At 34.9% G+C, this 12,785-nt stretch overlaps 1 protein-coding gene across 1 annotated transcript in view; it reads left to right on the top strand.

The window, feature by feature from the left end:
* Positions 1-12,785, top strand: part of ROS1 (ROS proto-oncogene 1, receptor tyrosine kinase) — a 199,255-nt gene that overhangs the window by 120,560 nt on the left and 65,910 nt on the right. Inside the window, exons 33-34 of the mRNA XM_042783027.1 lie at positions 6,032-6,200; positions 7,467-7,584. Coding sequence (XP_042638961.1) covers positions 6,032-6,200; positions 7,467-7,584 — 287 coding nt within the window. The remainder of the gene's footprint in view (positions 1-6,031; positions 6,201-7,466; positions 7,585-12,785) is intronic.

The following is a 12,785-nucleotide window of genomic DNA, read 5'->3' as shown; positions in this document are numbered from 1 at the left end:
TCGGAAACGACTCGACGGCACTTAACAACATAACAACAATTTTGTATCATTTCTAATTTTTCATTTATTTTGTCATTTTGCTCTTGTATTTTCTTCCAAAATTGTTCTAGGGTTTTTTCTGTTTTCCTTAATTTTGTCAGTGTTTTCCTTGATCTGTCTCTCAATCCTTTGAAGATACCTAAATATAATTCTTTTGAATTCCTTATCATTAGGGAGTTCTTGTGCTGCTTCTTTCTCAGCGATATGTTCTGGGTCTGGATCCTGGTCCCTTGTTTCTACCATTTATCTTGCTTCTTTGTGTGGACTTTGATAGTTTGTTGTTTCTCAGACATTGTGACATTGTTGTATTTAGATCTCTGTTAACTGTTTGTGAAGAACAGTTAAGGGCGAGTCAGGCTCTTCTTGGTGGTTATTAATTAGTGGCCAGTTGGTGGAGAAGGATGTGGTGGCTCTCACTGAGTAAGTGGAGCTGCAGGAGGTGTGTGTGTGGTTGCATTGAATGGGTACAGTTGCTGTCTTCCCCTCAGTTCAACAAAAACAGCAATCAAAAAACCCTTTCCTTATAGCCTAACATATGGTCTATCCTGGAGAATGTTCCATGTGTGCTGGAAAAGAAAGTATATTGTGCTGTTATTGGGTGAAGTGCTCTGTAGATGTCTGTAAGGTCAAGTTGGATGATAGTACTGTTCAGTTCTTCTGCATCTTTGTTGAGCTTCTTTTAAGTTGTTTTATCTTTTATTGAAAGTGATGTATTACTATGACTATTACTATGTGTACTATGACTATGGAGTCATCTATTTGCCTTTTCAATTCCATTAAAGTCTGATTTATATATTTTGGGGCTCTTTCATTGGGTGTGTAGATATTTATTATGATTATGTCCTCTTGTTCAATTGACCCTTTAATCATTATATAAGGAAACCCAAGGAGGGATCATTATAAGTCAGATCTGACTTGACTGACAACAGTGAGTTTGGTTTAGTTTTTGTCTCTTATAGTAATTTTTGTCTTAAAGTCAATTTTATCAGAAATCAATATTGTCACTCCTTCCCTTTTTTTGGTTGCCATTTAATTGATATATCTTTTACCAACTTTTGATATCTAGTCTATTTTTGTTGTGTCTAAAGTAAGTCTTGTAGACAGCATGTTGTTGGGTCATGTTTCTTCATCCAGTCTTCAACTCCCTGTCTCTTGAGTGGTGCTTTTAATCCATTGACATTCATGTAATTATAGACAAGTATGAATTTGTTGCTGTCATTTTGTTTTGTGTTTTTTCATGTTGCTGCTGATTTCTTCGTTCCATGTGATTTTTCTATACTAAGCTCATTTTGTTTTGAATTATGTTACCATTTCCTTACTTGCTATTGTTTTAATATTTGCTAAATATTTGTGCTTGTTCTTTTTTATTATGATGCCAAAGATTATTATCTTTCTTTGAGGTTACCCTGTGATTAATCTTTTTTTTTTTCCAAGTTTAAAACAGTCTGTTCTGTATTGCAAATGTCTTGACTTCCTCACCATTTAGAAATTGTGTAACTACACTATTTATTCTGTCTTTGGTTTGCAGTTGTCCTCATTACCAATTGATGGCTATGGTTCTCTGCTTACAGTCTTTTAAGCTTATATTACTTTGGATACTTCTATAACTGTGTTGGTTTCTGTGTTATGTCACCATGTGTGTTAATTTGTTGTTCACTGCTGTTGGTTCTCTGTCCAAAGGACTCCCTTTACCATCTCTTGTAAGGTTGGTCTGGTTTCAACAAATTCCCTTAATTTCTGTTTATCTGGAAATGTCTTAATTTCACCATCATATTTGAGGGAAAATTTTGCTGCATATATAGTTCTTGGTTGGAACCTTTTTTCTTTCAGGGTTTTATATATGTCATGCCATTGCCTTCTCACCTGCCTGGTTTCTGCTGAGAATCAGAGCTTAGTCTTATTTGCTGCCTAAGTAACTTTTCATTTTTCCTTTGCTGCTTTCAGTATTCTTTCTTTGTCTTTCTCTTTGTCTTTGGTGAATTTCATGATGATATGTCTTGGTGATTTTCTTATGAGGTCTATCTTTTTGGGGTTCATTGAACTTCTTGGATGGATATATTCTCATCTTTCATCATATTAGGGAAATTATCTTCCAACATTTCTTTGGCAATTTTCTCTCATTTTGTCTCTTTCTGTTCTGGAATTCCAATTACATGTAGGTCATTCTTCTTGATGGTATCCCACATGAATCCTAGGCTTTCTTCATTTTGTTTTGATCTTTTTTTCTGATTTATTCCTTAACAAAGTAGTATTGAGGTATTTGTCTTCAATCTCATAAATTCACTCTTCCATTGATTCAATTCTACTTGTTTGCCCATTCAATGTGTTACCTGTTTCTGAAATCTTAGTATTAATCTTCTGAATTTCTATTTGTTGTTTCTGTATCATTTCTTTTTTTATTATCATTATTATTTTGTCAATTTGTTCTTGTATTGTTTTCCTAAATTGTTCTAGAGTTTTTTCTGTGTGTTCCTTAAATTTGTCAGTGTTTTCCTTGATCTTGCCAGTATTTTCCTTCATCTGTCTCTCAATCTGTTGAAGGTACTCAATATAATTCTTTTGAATTCCTTATCAGGCATTTCCAATGCTGCTTCTTTGTCATGAATGTTTTCTGGCTTTGTATCCTGGTCACTTGTTTGTACTACTTTATCTTGCTTCTTTGAACCAGGATTGGCAGTTGTCTCAAAGACATTGTGATGTTGTTGCATTTATGTTTAATTTGTGGTTGTATGTTGGTGTGATTTGCCCAAGTTCTTTCCCCCCCCCCCTTTATTTTGATATATCTATGTGAGCTGGGTACTGCTCCTCTATTCACTAGTGGTTAGCCCCTAGGCACTCACCACCTGTCTCCTGATGGATGTGATAGAGAGTAAGAGTGTGTGCACAGATCTCTGTTAGCTGTTTGTAAAGAGCAGTTGGTGGTGAATTGAACTGGTATTGGCCACCATCTATTGTTGGTCAGTGAGTGCAAAAGCAAGTGGTAGCCCTCACTTGGTAGGGCTGCAGAAGGTGCAGGTATGGTTGTGCTGTGTGAGAATAGTTGCTATCTCCCACTCAGCTGGACAAAAATAAAGAAATAAAACCACCCAAAAAATGAAAACAAGAGAACAAAAAACTCAAACCACAAAAGGAAACAGGAAGAATCTCAAAAAAGAAAAAAAAGTGCAATAAATGAGAGAGAGAGAGAGAGAAAAAAGGGGGGAAACCCCACAATATCTGGGGGGGACAATAATGAGAGAAAAGAGCAAGAATAAAATAGTGAAGAAAAAATGGGAAAAGTATGAAAGGAAAAACAAAGAATGGGAAGAACCAAAAGAAAGCAAAAAGAAGGGAACCAAGAAATGGGATGAGGGGAAAAAACAAAACAAAACAAAACAAAAAACCCAAGAACTGGAAGGGAAAGAGAAGAAAAATAAATAAACAAATAAAAAAGGAAGAAAGGGAGAAGATAAGAAAAATAATTTGAAACAAACAAGCAAAAACAAAACTGTTAGGGGCAGGGCAGCCAGGGTCTGTCAAGGCACAAGCTGGGATTCCTGCTGGTCCAGAAGGTGGATAGAGGTGGGGGTGGCCATCCCTCTGTTCACCAAGAGGGTTTAGGGTATAAGAGTAACAAGGGAACAGCATCTAGTGTGGTTGCCCGTGCTGTTCTTGGCAAGCAGAGCCTATTCTTAGGTCTCTGTTCAGGTCAAAGCATAGTCACACTGCTTGTATATATTCAAAATGGCTGCACCCTAAGGACAGCTGGCAGTCTGCAGCTCCTTTTGTCTCCTTACTCACTGTTTTTATTCGGGCTCTTCTACTAGTTGGTATTTAATCCACTTCTTTTTTATTCTGTTCAAAGATTAGGGTTCCAGGTTCATCTTCTGTATTGGTTTCAATTGGTTTCTCATTGCTTTGTTGAAGAGGGTCTGTGTAGCTTGTCTGTCTATTCTGCCATCTTGCTGGAACGCTCACCATACATTTTATGTGTATCTTTTTTGTATAATACAGAAGAAATTGGAAGATCATCTTCATACTTGTAGAGCATTCTCTTGCATAAGTAAATAATATATTTCACAACATTCATTGATTCAGGCTTGGCATATAGTTGTCGTAAGTGGTCTAAACTAATTTTTGATGGAAAATTCTTTTCCAGAGAGATTAATTTGCAGTTCAACATACAATTGAAATAAAACAAATCTTTTCACTTTGGTAAATTTGTTTCTCATGAAAGCTTATTAAAAGTGTTTTTCTCAGTTGTCCATGGTAGTCCCTAACAGAGCCAAACATTTCTGAAGTTCCAGTCTCTAAGACACCACAGCCTTTGAAATAATTTGAAAATTATTGACATAATTTGAAAATTCTTGACATAATTTGAAAATTCCTTTGTGGTCAGCTTCAACCCTACACTTGTTGGCCTCTGACAAATGGAAAGCCCTGACTCCCTTGAGATATACTGAGATATCCCAAGGCATCTCTCCAAGTTGGTTATCTGCCCAGAAAATTCATTTCTGTAATAAGGCCAATATTTTACAGTTTTCCAGTAGCTGCCAATGCTCCATTCCCTCCGAACCCTTTGCCAAACATCTCCCTGATATTTCAAGGAGCTCTGATAATTTCTAGATGGTTTGGAATGTTGGGAAACTTTGACTTTTCAGTTCAGGTTATTTCTACACTGGATGGTTAATATGGGGTCAAAATGGACTAAAATTTTTGAGCCAGGGCTAAATCAATCAATCAACCTCTGTCTCCTTCTCTTATCTATTATTTCTCTCTTTTTCTCTCAAAGAAGGTTCAATCTAAATACTATGGATTCAATGCACCCTGTTTCACTCAACTATATATCTCAGTGGGATTGATAAATTTATCAGTTTAATGTAGGCAACATCTATGATTTTAGCATTCCTTCCACTCCTTTTTTCCCTTTCTTTTTGTAACATGGTGTTCTGCTTCCTGAAAGTACTATAGGAAATCATTTCTAGTTGACTAGAAAACAAAGTTAAAATGATAAACTGAATTTCCAAGCAGAAGGCTCTCTTTCCTCATCACTGAACTGTCTGGTGGAAAATGATATGTTTTCCAATATAAAGTGTCTGCCCAATGAAGTGACTTGACCTTGATGAGTGCTAAATGAAAAAGGAGATGTAAAGTTTATTTATGGAAACTGACCTTTTAAGGTGCACTAAGGAAAACACACCAGGAATCCTTGACAAGACATTACATGTTTTATCTTTCCTATTTGTATATTAAGTGAAAAAAACCCACCGTTTTCAAATAATGGTTTTAAATGCCCAAATACACAGATGTCTTAAAAAATATATCACAAAGCAAAAAGATTAAGAGAGTTAGAGACTCAATAGTCTAAAATGGAAGAAAAGTATGATATTGTATATTTAACTTCTAACCTTGCTACTTGGCAGCAGAGTGATGGTCAGGAAAATTTCCTTCTTTTAGAAACCCAGGCTTCCTATGTATGAAAAAGGAAGCTAGCCTCATGTCTGAAGAGGACACTGGGAAGAAAAACAAAATGTTTTTAGTTTGTATATCACTGTGGACTTAATCAAACTATGTAAAAATGTTATTATTTTGAAATTAACACATCCCTAGAATTAAATGAATCATTGATTTGATCCATCAATGTCTCTTATCTGAGAATTTGCAATCTTGGACATGATGATTTAACATAGGTATTTACATTTGGAGATAAAAAGAAGTCACAGTTCTGAAACTTCTGCCTGAGAGATAGTCCAGGTACATGTCCCACTTTGGACTTACCTTAAGAACTGTCATTGAAGTCAGTTTGTTATACCTTGGCATGAGAAACAAAATGGCTGTAGGTGGTGGGGATAATATTTGGGATCAAACATTCATAGAGAAGAAGCTCTTGTTTTTTAATAAAAGTGTAAATTATATTTAAATTTAAATCACATGCCATAAGCTTGAGAATTTCCAAGTTTAAGAAAATTTTCTTAAAGGAACAAAAATATTAATTGAGACTTTTTTATTCTAGTGGAAATACAATGAGTTTTACCATGTGAAAGCTTCATGCAGCCAAGGTCTTGCATATGTCTGTAACATCACAGATCTACAACCTTATACTTCCTATAATGTTCGAGTAGTGGTGGTTTATGTAACAGGAGAAAATAGCACCTCACTTCCAGAAAGCTTTAAGACAAAAGGTGAGTACTGATATACTCATCGCTCAGAAAACCACAGCTACAGGTTTTCATTTCTCATCAGTTATTTCACCAACTCTAGAAATTGAAATTTTTCCAAAAGAAGAGTACTTTAAGTTACTATTTCTAGACTTTAATTGAAGAAATTGGAAAGATTCAGGTGTCCTTATAGGCAGTGTCTTCTAATGAGATAACATTGACCTAGTCTTGCAAGATTCTATTCTTCTTCTTCTTCTTCTTTCAGGATTCTGATTGCCTATCTCGCTATAATATATATATATATATATATATATTAGGATTTGGGTGAAGATTTACAGAGTAAATTCACTTTTCATACAGCAGTTCACATATACTTTGTCTCATGTCATTGACCAAAATTTACAATGCAGCAGCTCCCCTCCCACTTCCTCCCCATAGTTACCTCCTCCCAGTGCCCATCCCTTCATACTCTTCTGCACCCTGAGCTATCTACCCCTTCTTTCTCCCATGATTGTTCTCTCCAGGGCGTGTGTCTACTTGAGGTAAATGTTTAATTCACATGCCTGTACTTTGTTTGGCTGGAAACCACAGTTGTGGGTTCAATTCCAGACCTGAAGGGCAGCTAGGGGCCATAGTCTCAATGGTAGTAAGAATGCAATGAAAATAGTGTTACTAAAACCAAACCCATTGTTAGTGAGTCAATTCTGACTCAAAGTGACTCTATAAAACAGAGTAGAACTGCCTTGTAGAGTTTCCAAGATTTTAAATCATTATGGAAGCAGATTGCCTTATTTTCCTCCTGCAGAGCATTTAGTGGATTCAAACTGGTAACTTTCTGGTTAGCAGCCAAGCATTTTAACCACTGTACCACCAAGGCTCTGTCAAAATAATGTTGTATATTAAATATTTACTTAGTGACTATTGTATTCCACATACTAAAAATCTGAAAAGTGCATTAGATGAACTAATGATCTAAATCATATACTGTAACTCCAAGATGATCCCTATAAGAAACAAGGGAAAATACTTGAAAACTTATAATTGCTTTCTTTATTTGTATTTTCACTGATTTTACGTCAAGCTAAGATACATTATTCACCTTGTCAGTAATCCACCTAAACCTTCACTCATAAAAACTTCACATACTCAATTAAAAACATGTACTCTTATGAGAATATTTCTTTAATGTATTTAGCTTTTCCTTTAGTAGACATAATCTATTGAAAGATGTCACTGTAGAATATTTTATTCTTTTAAAGTATCAATCAGTATTTTCTTTTGTTCCTAAAGCTGGAGTCCCAAGTAAACCAGGCATTCCAAAATTATTAGAAGGGAGTCAAAACTCCATACAATGGGAAAAAGCTGAAGATAATGGAAGCAGACTTATGTACTATATCCTTGAACTCAGGTATGTCTGTGTTTGTAAAAGTGCTTTGTAAACTACAAAATGTTAAGCAGTAAGGTATTATTGTAAGGTATTACCAGGTCAAAATTACCAATACTCATGAAAGTGTATTCATAAATAAATATAAGGCATCTGTAGTTTAAAAACATTGAGTACATTATTACATTCTTTGCTCAATTCCTAGAAGTCAGCCTTGGCATGCTTAGTCAGACAACATTATTCTTCTCAGAAAATTGTGATATTCATCAAAACTTTGTGGAGATTTTTTGGCGCATGCAACTAATATTTACCATCTACTCTGTTGAAGAAGCTGTTAGATGATTGATGCTGGCATGGATGTAATTTTCTGATGGTAACTCATTTTAGCAAAATGAATAATGTCTACAGAGAATTGGTAATGAGAAAGGTATTTTTTCAGAATGTAAAATTAGATCAAGGTCTGTAATAGTCTGAAGTATGTAGATCACATAAGATACTCTATACACAGTGTGCAGGGTGTTCTCAGTTGATGAAAATGTGCTGTTGATGAAAAGTGTACAACTGATGAACACATGCATCTTCAGGTTGGGCCTGTATTGGGAGCTCAGTGAACTACATTGGCTCAGATGGACTGATTTCATGCCAACTTGAGGGGAGAATTCCAAAGACACACCCCTCACGGGACTATGAAGCCATCTTTTAAGAAGTTTCAAGGACAAAAGTCACTTCCATAATTATAGCCCTGGCAACTTGAGCTATAGATCTATTTTTGATTCATCTTGCTCTGGCATTCCCATAGCCTTAAAAAATGTTCTTGCTCATGTTAGAGAATTATCTCCTCCTTATTTCTAATAAAAGTGTTCTTGAAATTACCATTACTGTTTTTCCTGCAGAGTGAAATACTCTTGATTTTCATTATTCATGGTGGTTATGGCCCATAATATCATTGTGGACACTGAATTAATGAATACTGAATCATTACTCCTAGGGGAATGACAGGGTTTGTTTATTGTAAGACTGGCCACAACATTTTCATCAACCTATAAATACATAATCTTGTTTTATGTGTTTCTCTTTAAAGACACCTTATTTAATATTTAATGTTGATTCATTAACATTGAACCCATGCCCAATAGTACTCTAACTCATGCCTGCATGAAACTTATTTAAAGCATGTGTTTTCTCCATAAGGCATATAGCAGCCTTATTGTGCTTATGACCAAGCACTTCAGAAATATAATTTGCAGCCATTTTATACAATGAAATGAGTCACAAAAAGCACAAAATTGTTGAAAAAAGTGGCATTAAATAGATCATGAAAAGGACCCATGTTTACAGTGTCAAGCCAAATCCAAGGTTGCCAACAAAAAGACACAAATTACACATAGGAAGTGGACTAACATATTACTCATTTAGAAAAGAGACAGAACAAAGTCAGCTTTGATTGTGGGCACTGGTCCTCAGCGGCCAACAAGTCACCTCCCATGGCAGGTGTAAGGCAGGTACCACGCACACACCCCTCTTTTGCCAGTCAAGAGACTCCATTTCTTCCCCACGGGGAACAGATATGGAAGTGGAGTTGGCTAAGTGCCACAGCTACTCAAACATGAGACAAACATGTGCTCAAAACAAGGAGAGGGGCTTTCCTAACAAGGCAGAAGAAACTGGGAGAGAGAGAGAGAGAGAGACAGACATAGTTCCCAGACACCTTATCAGAGAATGCTATAGTCTCACAGCTTCTGCTCTGGTGACCTAGATGGGAGATATGTAGATGGATTAGCCTTCCAAAGTACAGTATGAGAGTTGAAGTAAGAAGGCAGAACATTGCCTTGCTCCACCTCAGATGAGAATATGCATATTAGATGACTCAAATTTTTCGCTTTTCTGTGCATATGAGCAAATTACTGCAAAAGTGTCATGAATTTTGATTTTGAGGTCACAAATAAATGTTAGCAAGTAGAAAAATTCACAAATATAGAATCTGCTAATAATAAGGATCAGCTGAACTTTCTAAACTACAGACCTGCCTTGGTGGTCCATAACTATAATTTTATTCACCTTCCAGGCCATACCATGGTTCTTCCTAGACTCCCTTTAGTGCTGCTACATTTCCCATAAGTATCACTTAAAGTGCATAGCTCCATTTAATACTTTGCACACTCATTGCTCCAGGACACTACTGTCATGGCATAGACTATGGGAAAACAATTAACTATTGTACCTTAAGTATCTCATAATATGTTCTTTATAGGTGGTGAGTGCCCCAGTGCTGCCAAACTAGTGACCAGAATAGCACACCTGAATGATTACTCAGATTTATTGAAACAAAACAAAAAATTGAAGTGAAGCAAACCAATATACAATCCACAAATTAATACAATAATATCAAAATGTCTCAGAGACAACAGACAACTTAAAATCACACAAAAAATGACTCAAACAAGCAACCAAAAAACAGAGCCAGAAAATCTTCCAGAGAAAGAAATGCTACTGGAAGTACCTGATAAGGAATTCAAAGAATTATACTTAAGTCCCTTCAGCAGATTAAGAAAAAGATTAAGGAAAGCAAACACAACACCAAGGAAATCATTGACAAAAGGAAGAAAAACACAGACAAAGTCTAGAATAATTCAGGAAAATAGTACAAAAACAAATTGAAAAAATAAGTGGAAAATTAGAAATTATGCAAAAACAGCAAATAGAAATCCAGAAGATTAATACTAAAATTTCAGAAACAGATAAAATTCATTGGAAGTGCAAAAGAGTAGAATAGAATCAATTGAAGACAGAATGAGCAAAAGAGAAAATGAATCTGTTAATACTAATTGATTAGAGGAACAATCAGAGAAAAGAACAGCAACAACAAAAATGAGCAAAGCATAAAAATTATATGAGCACCATCAAGAGGAATAATTGACATGTGATCAAAATTCTAGAAGAGGAAGAGACAAAAAAAAATCATCAAGAAAATTGTCAAAGATTTGTTGGAAGAAAACTTCCTTAATATCATGAAAGATGAGACAATAAGCATTCAAGAAGCTCAACAAACCTCTAATAAGATAAATTCCAAAAGATCAAAACATATCTAATCAAAATTTCCAAAATGAAAAACAAAGAAAACATCCTGAAAGCAACTAAAAAAAAAAAAAAAAAAAAACCCAAAAAGTCACCTACAAAGTAGCACAAAAAGACAAAGCTCTGATTTCTTGCAGAAACCATATAGGTAAGAAAGCAATGGGATGTCATACATAAAACCCTGAGAGAAAAAGAATTGCCAACCAAGAATTATATATCCAGAAAAATTGTCTCCCAAATATGATGGCAAAATGAAGACATTCCCAAATAAACAGAAATTAATGAAATTTGTAGAAACCAGACCAACCTTACGAGAAATGCTAAATGGAGTCCTTCGGATGGCAGGGCACATGAGATTAAGACATATAACAACATCATCTGGAAATCTAACCCCGATATAGAAGTATCAAAAATCAAATTAATCTACAAGACTGAAAATAGAGAACTAGAATAAAATATTTGTAAATGTTAACAAGTACAAAGCAAAAAGAGGGAATAAATAATGTAGTTACCAACTTCCAAATGGAGAGAAGGTCAAGATGATATCAAGATAGAATGAATTGTTTTAAACTTGGGAAGATAATAATGAATTACAGGATAAACCCAAAAGAAAATTATTAAACGTTCTCACCAAAATAAAAAAGAAGAAACTCATAAAGAGTAAGTAAACACTAAAGCAACAGCAATGAAGGAACTGATAAGAAAATCCATAAACAAAATAAATTCAGCACAGAAAATTACATGGAACAAAGAAACCATCAGCACAACATGCAAAAAAATTGTAGTGGGAAATTTATACCTATCGATAATTACACTGAATGTTAAATTGATTAAATGCACCATTCAAGAGATGAAATGTAGCAGAATGGATTAGAAAACATGACACATCAACATGCTGCCTACAAGAGACACCCCTTAGACACATAGACAAAAGTAAGCTAAAGAGCTAAGGATGGAAAAACATATATCAAGTAAATGGCAACCAAAAAGAAGCAAGAAGGAGTGGCAATATTAATTTCTGATAAAATAGACTTTAAAGCAAAAACTAGCATACAAGACAAGGACATTATATAATGATTAAAGGATATTAAATGATATGTATTTTGGGGTTCTTTCATTGAGTATGTAAACTTCTTATGGTTATGCCCTCTTGTTGAATTCAACAAGGATGTAACCATAAGAAATATTTACACACTCAATGAAAGAGCCCCAAAATATATATATCAAACTTTAACAGAATTGAAAAAAGAAATAGATAAATCCATAATAATAACAGGAGAAAAATACCACTTTTGATGAAGGAAAAAACTAGAAAGACATTCAAAAAAGATACAGAAGATTTAAACAACACAAAAACTCAACTAGACCTCATAGTCATATACAGAACACTCCACACAACAACTGCACAATAAACATTCTTTTGCAGCACACATGCAACATTCTCCAGAATAGACCATATGTTAGGCCACAAAGGAAGTCTCAATGTATTTTAAAGCCCTGAAATACTACAAAGCCTCTCCTCAGATCACAATGGTATATAATCAGTGACATGTAGACTAAGAGGAAAAAAAAAAAAAAAAAACTTGGAACCACAATAACAACCTGCTTAAAAACTACTGGGTAGTAGAAGAAATAAAGAAAAAAAATTCTTTGAATCAAATGAGAATGGAAACACAATATACCAAAATCTTTGGAGAACAGTACAAGCAGTGCTCAGAGGACAATTTATAGCAGTAAACTCACATGTCAAAAAAGAATAAAGAACCAACATCAACACCTTAATGCAATATTTCCAACAATGAGAAAAAGAAAAGCCTACAATCACTAGAAGAAAGGAAATAATAAATATTTGAGCAGAAATAAATCAAACAGAAAAAAAGAGAAAGAATCAACAAGACTGGAAGTAGGTTCTTTGAAAGGATTAATAACATTCATAAACCACTGTTCTGGTTACCTAGTGCCAATCTGACAGGAATATACCAAAAATGGGATGGCCTTAACAAACAGGAGTTTATTCTTACAATTTGGAGGCTTTAAGTCCAAGTTCAAAGTGCCAGGCTCTAGGGGCTGGATGAAAGCCCCTCAACTTTGGGTTGCAGCTCTGCCTACTGCTCCCGGCCCACTGAACCTGGAGGCTTTTCTTCACTTAG

Source organism: Orycteropus afer, unplaced genomic scaffold, assembly GCF_000298275.1.
Source record: "Orycteropus afer afer isolate SDZICR_OR568_19922 unplaced genomic scaffold, OryAfe1.0 scaffold00596, whole genome shotgun sequence".
Taxonomy (NCBI): Eukaryota; Metazoa; Chordata; class Mammalia; order Tubulidentata; family Orycteropodidae; genus Orycteropus; species Orycteropus afer.
Note: the sequence above shows the minus strand (reverse complement) of the source record. Positions and strands in the feature narration are given on the sequence as shown.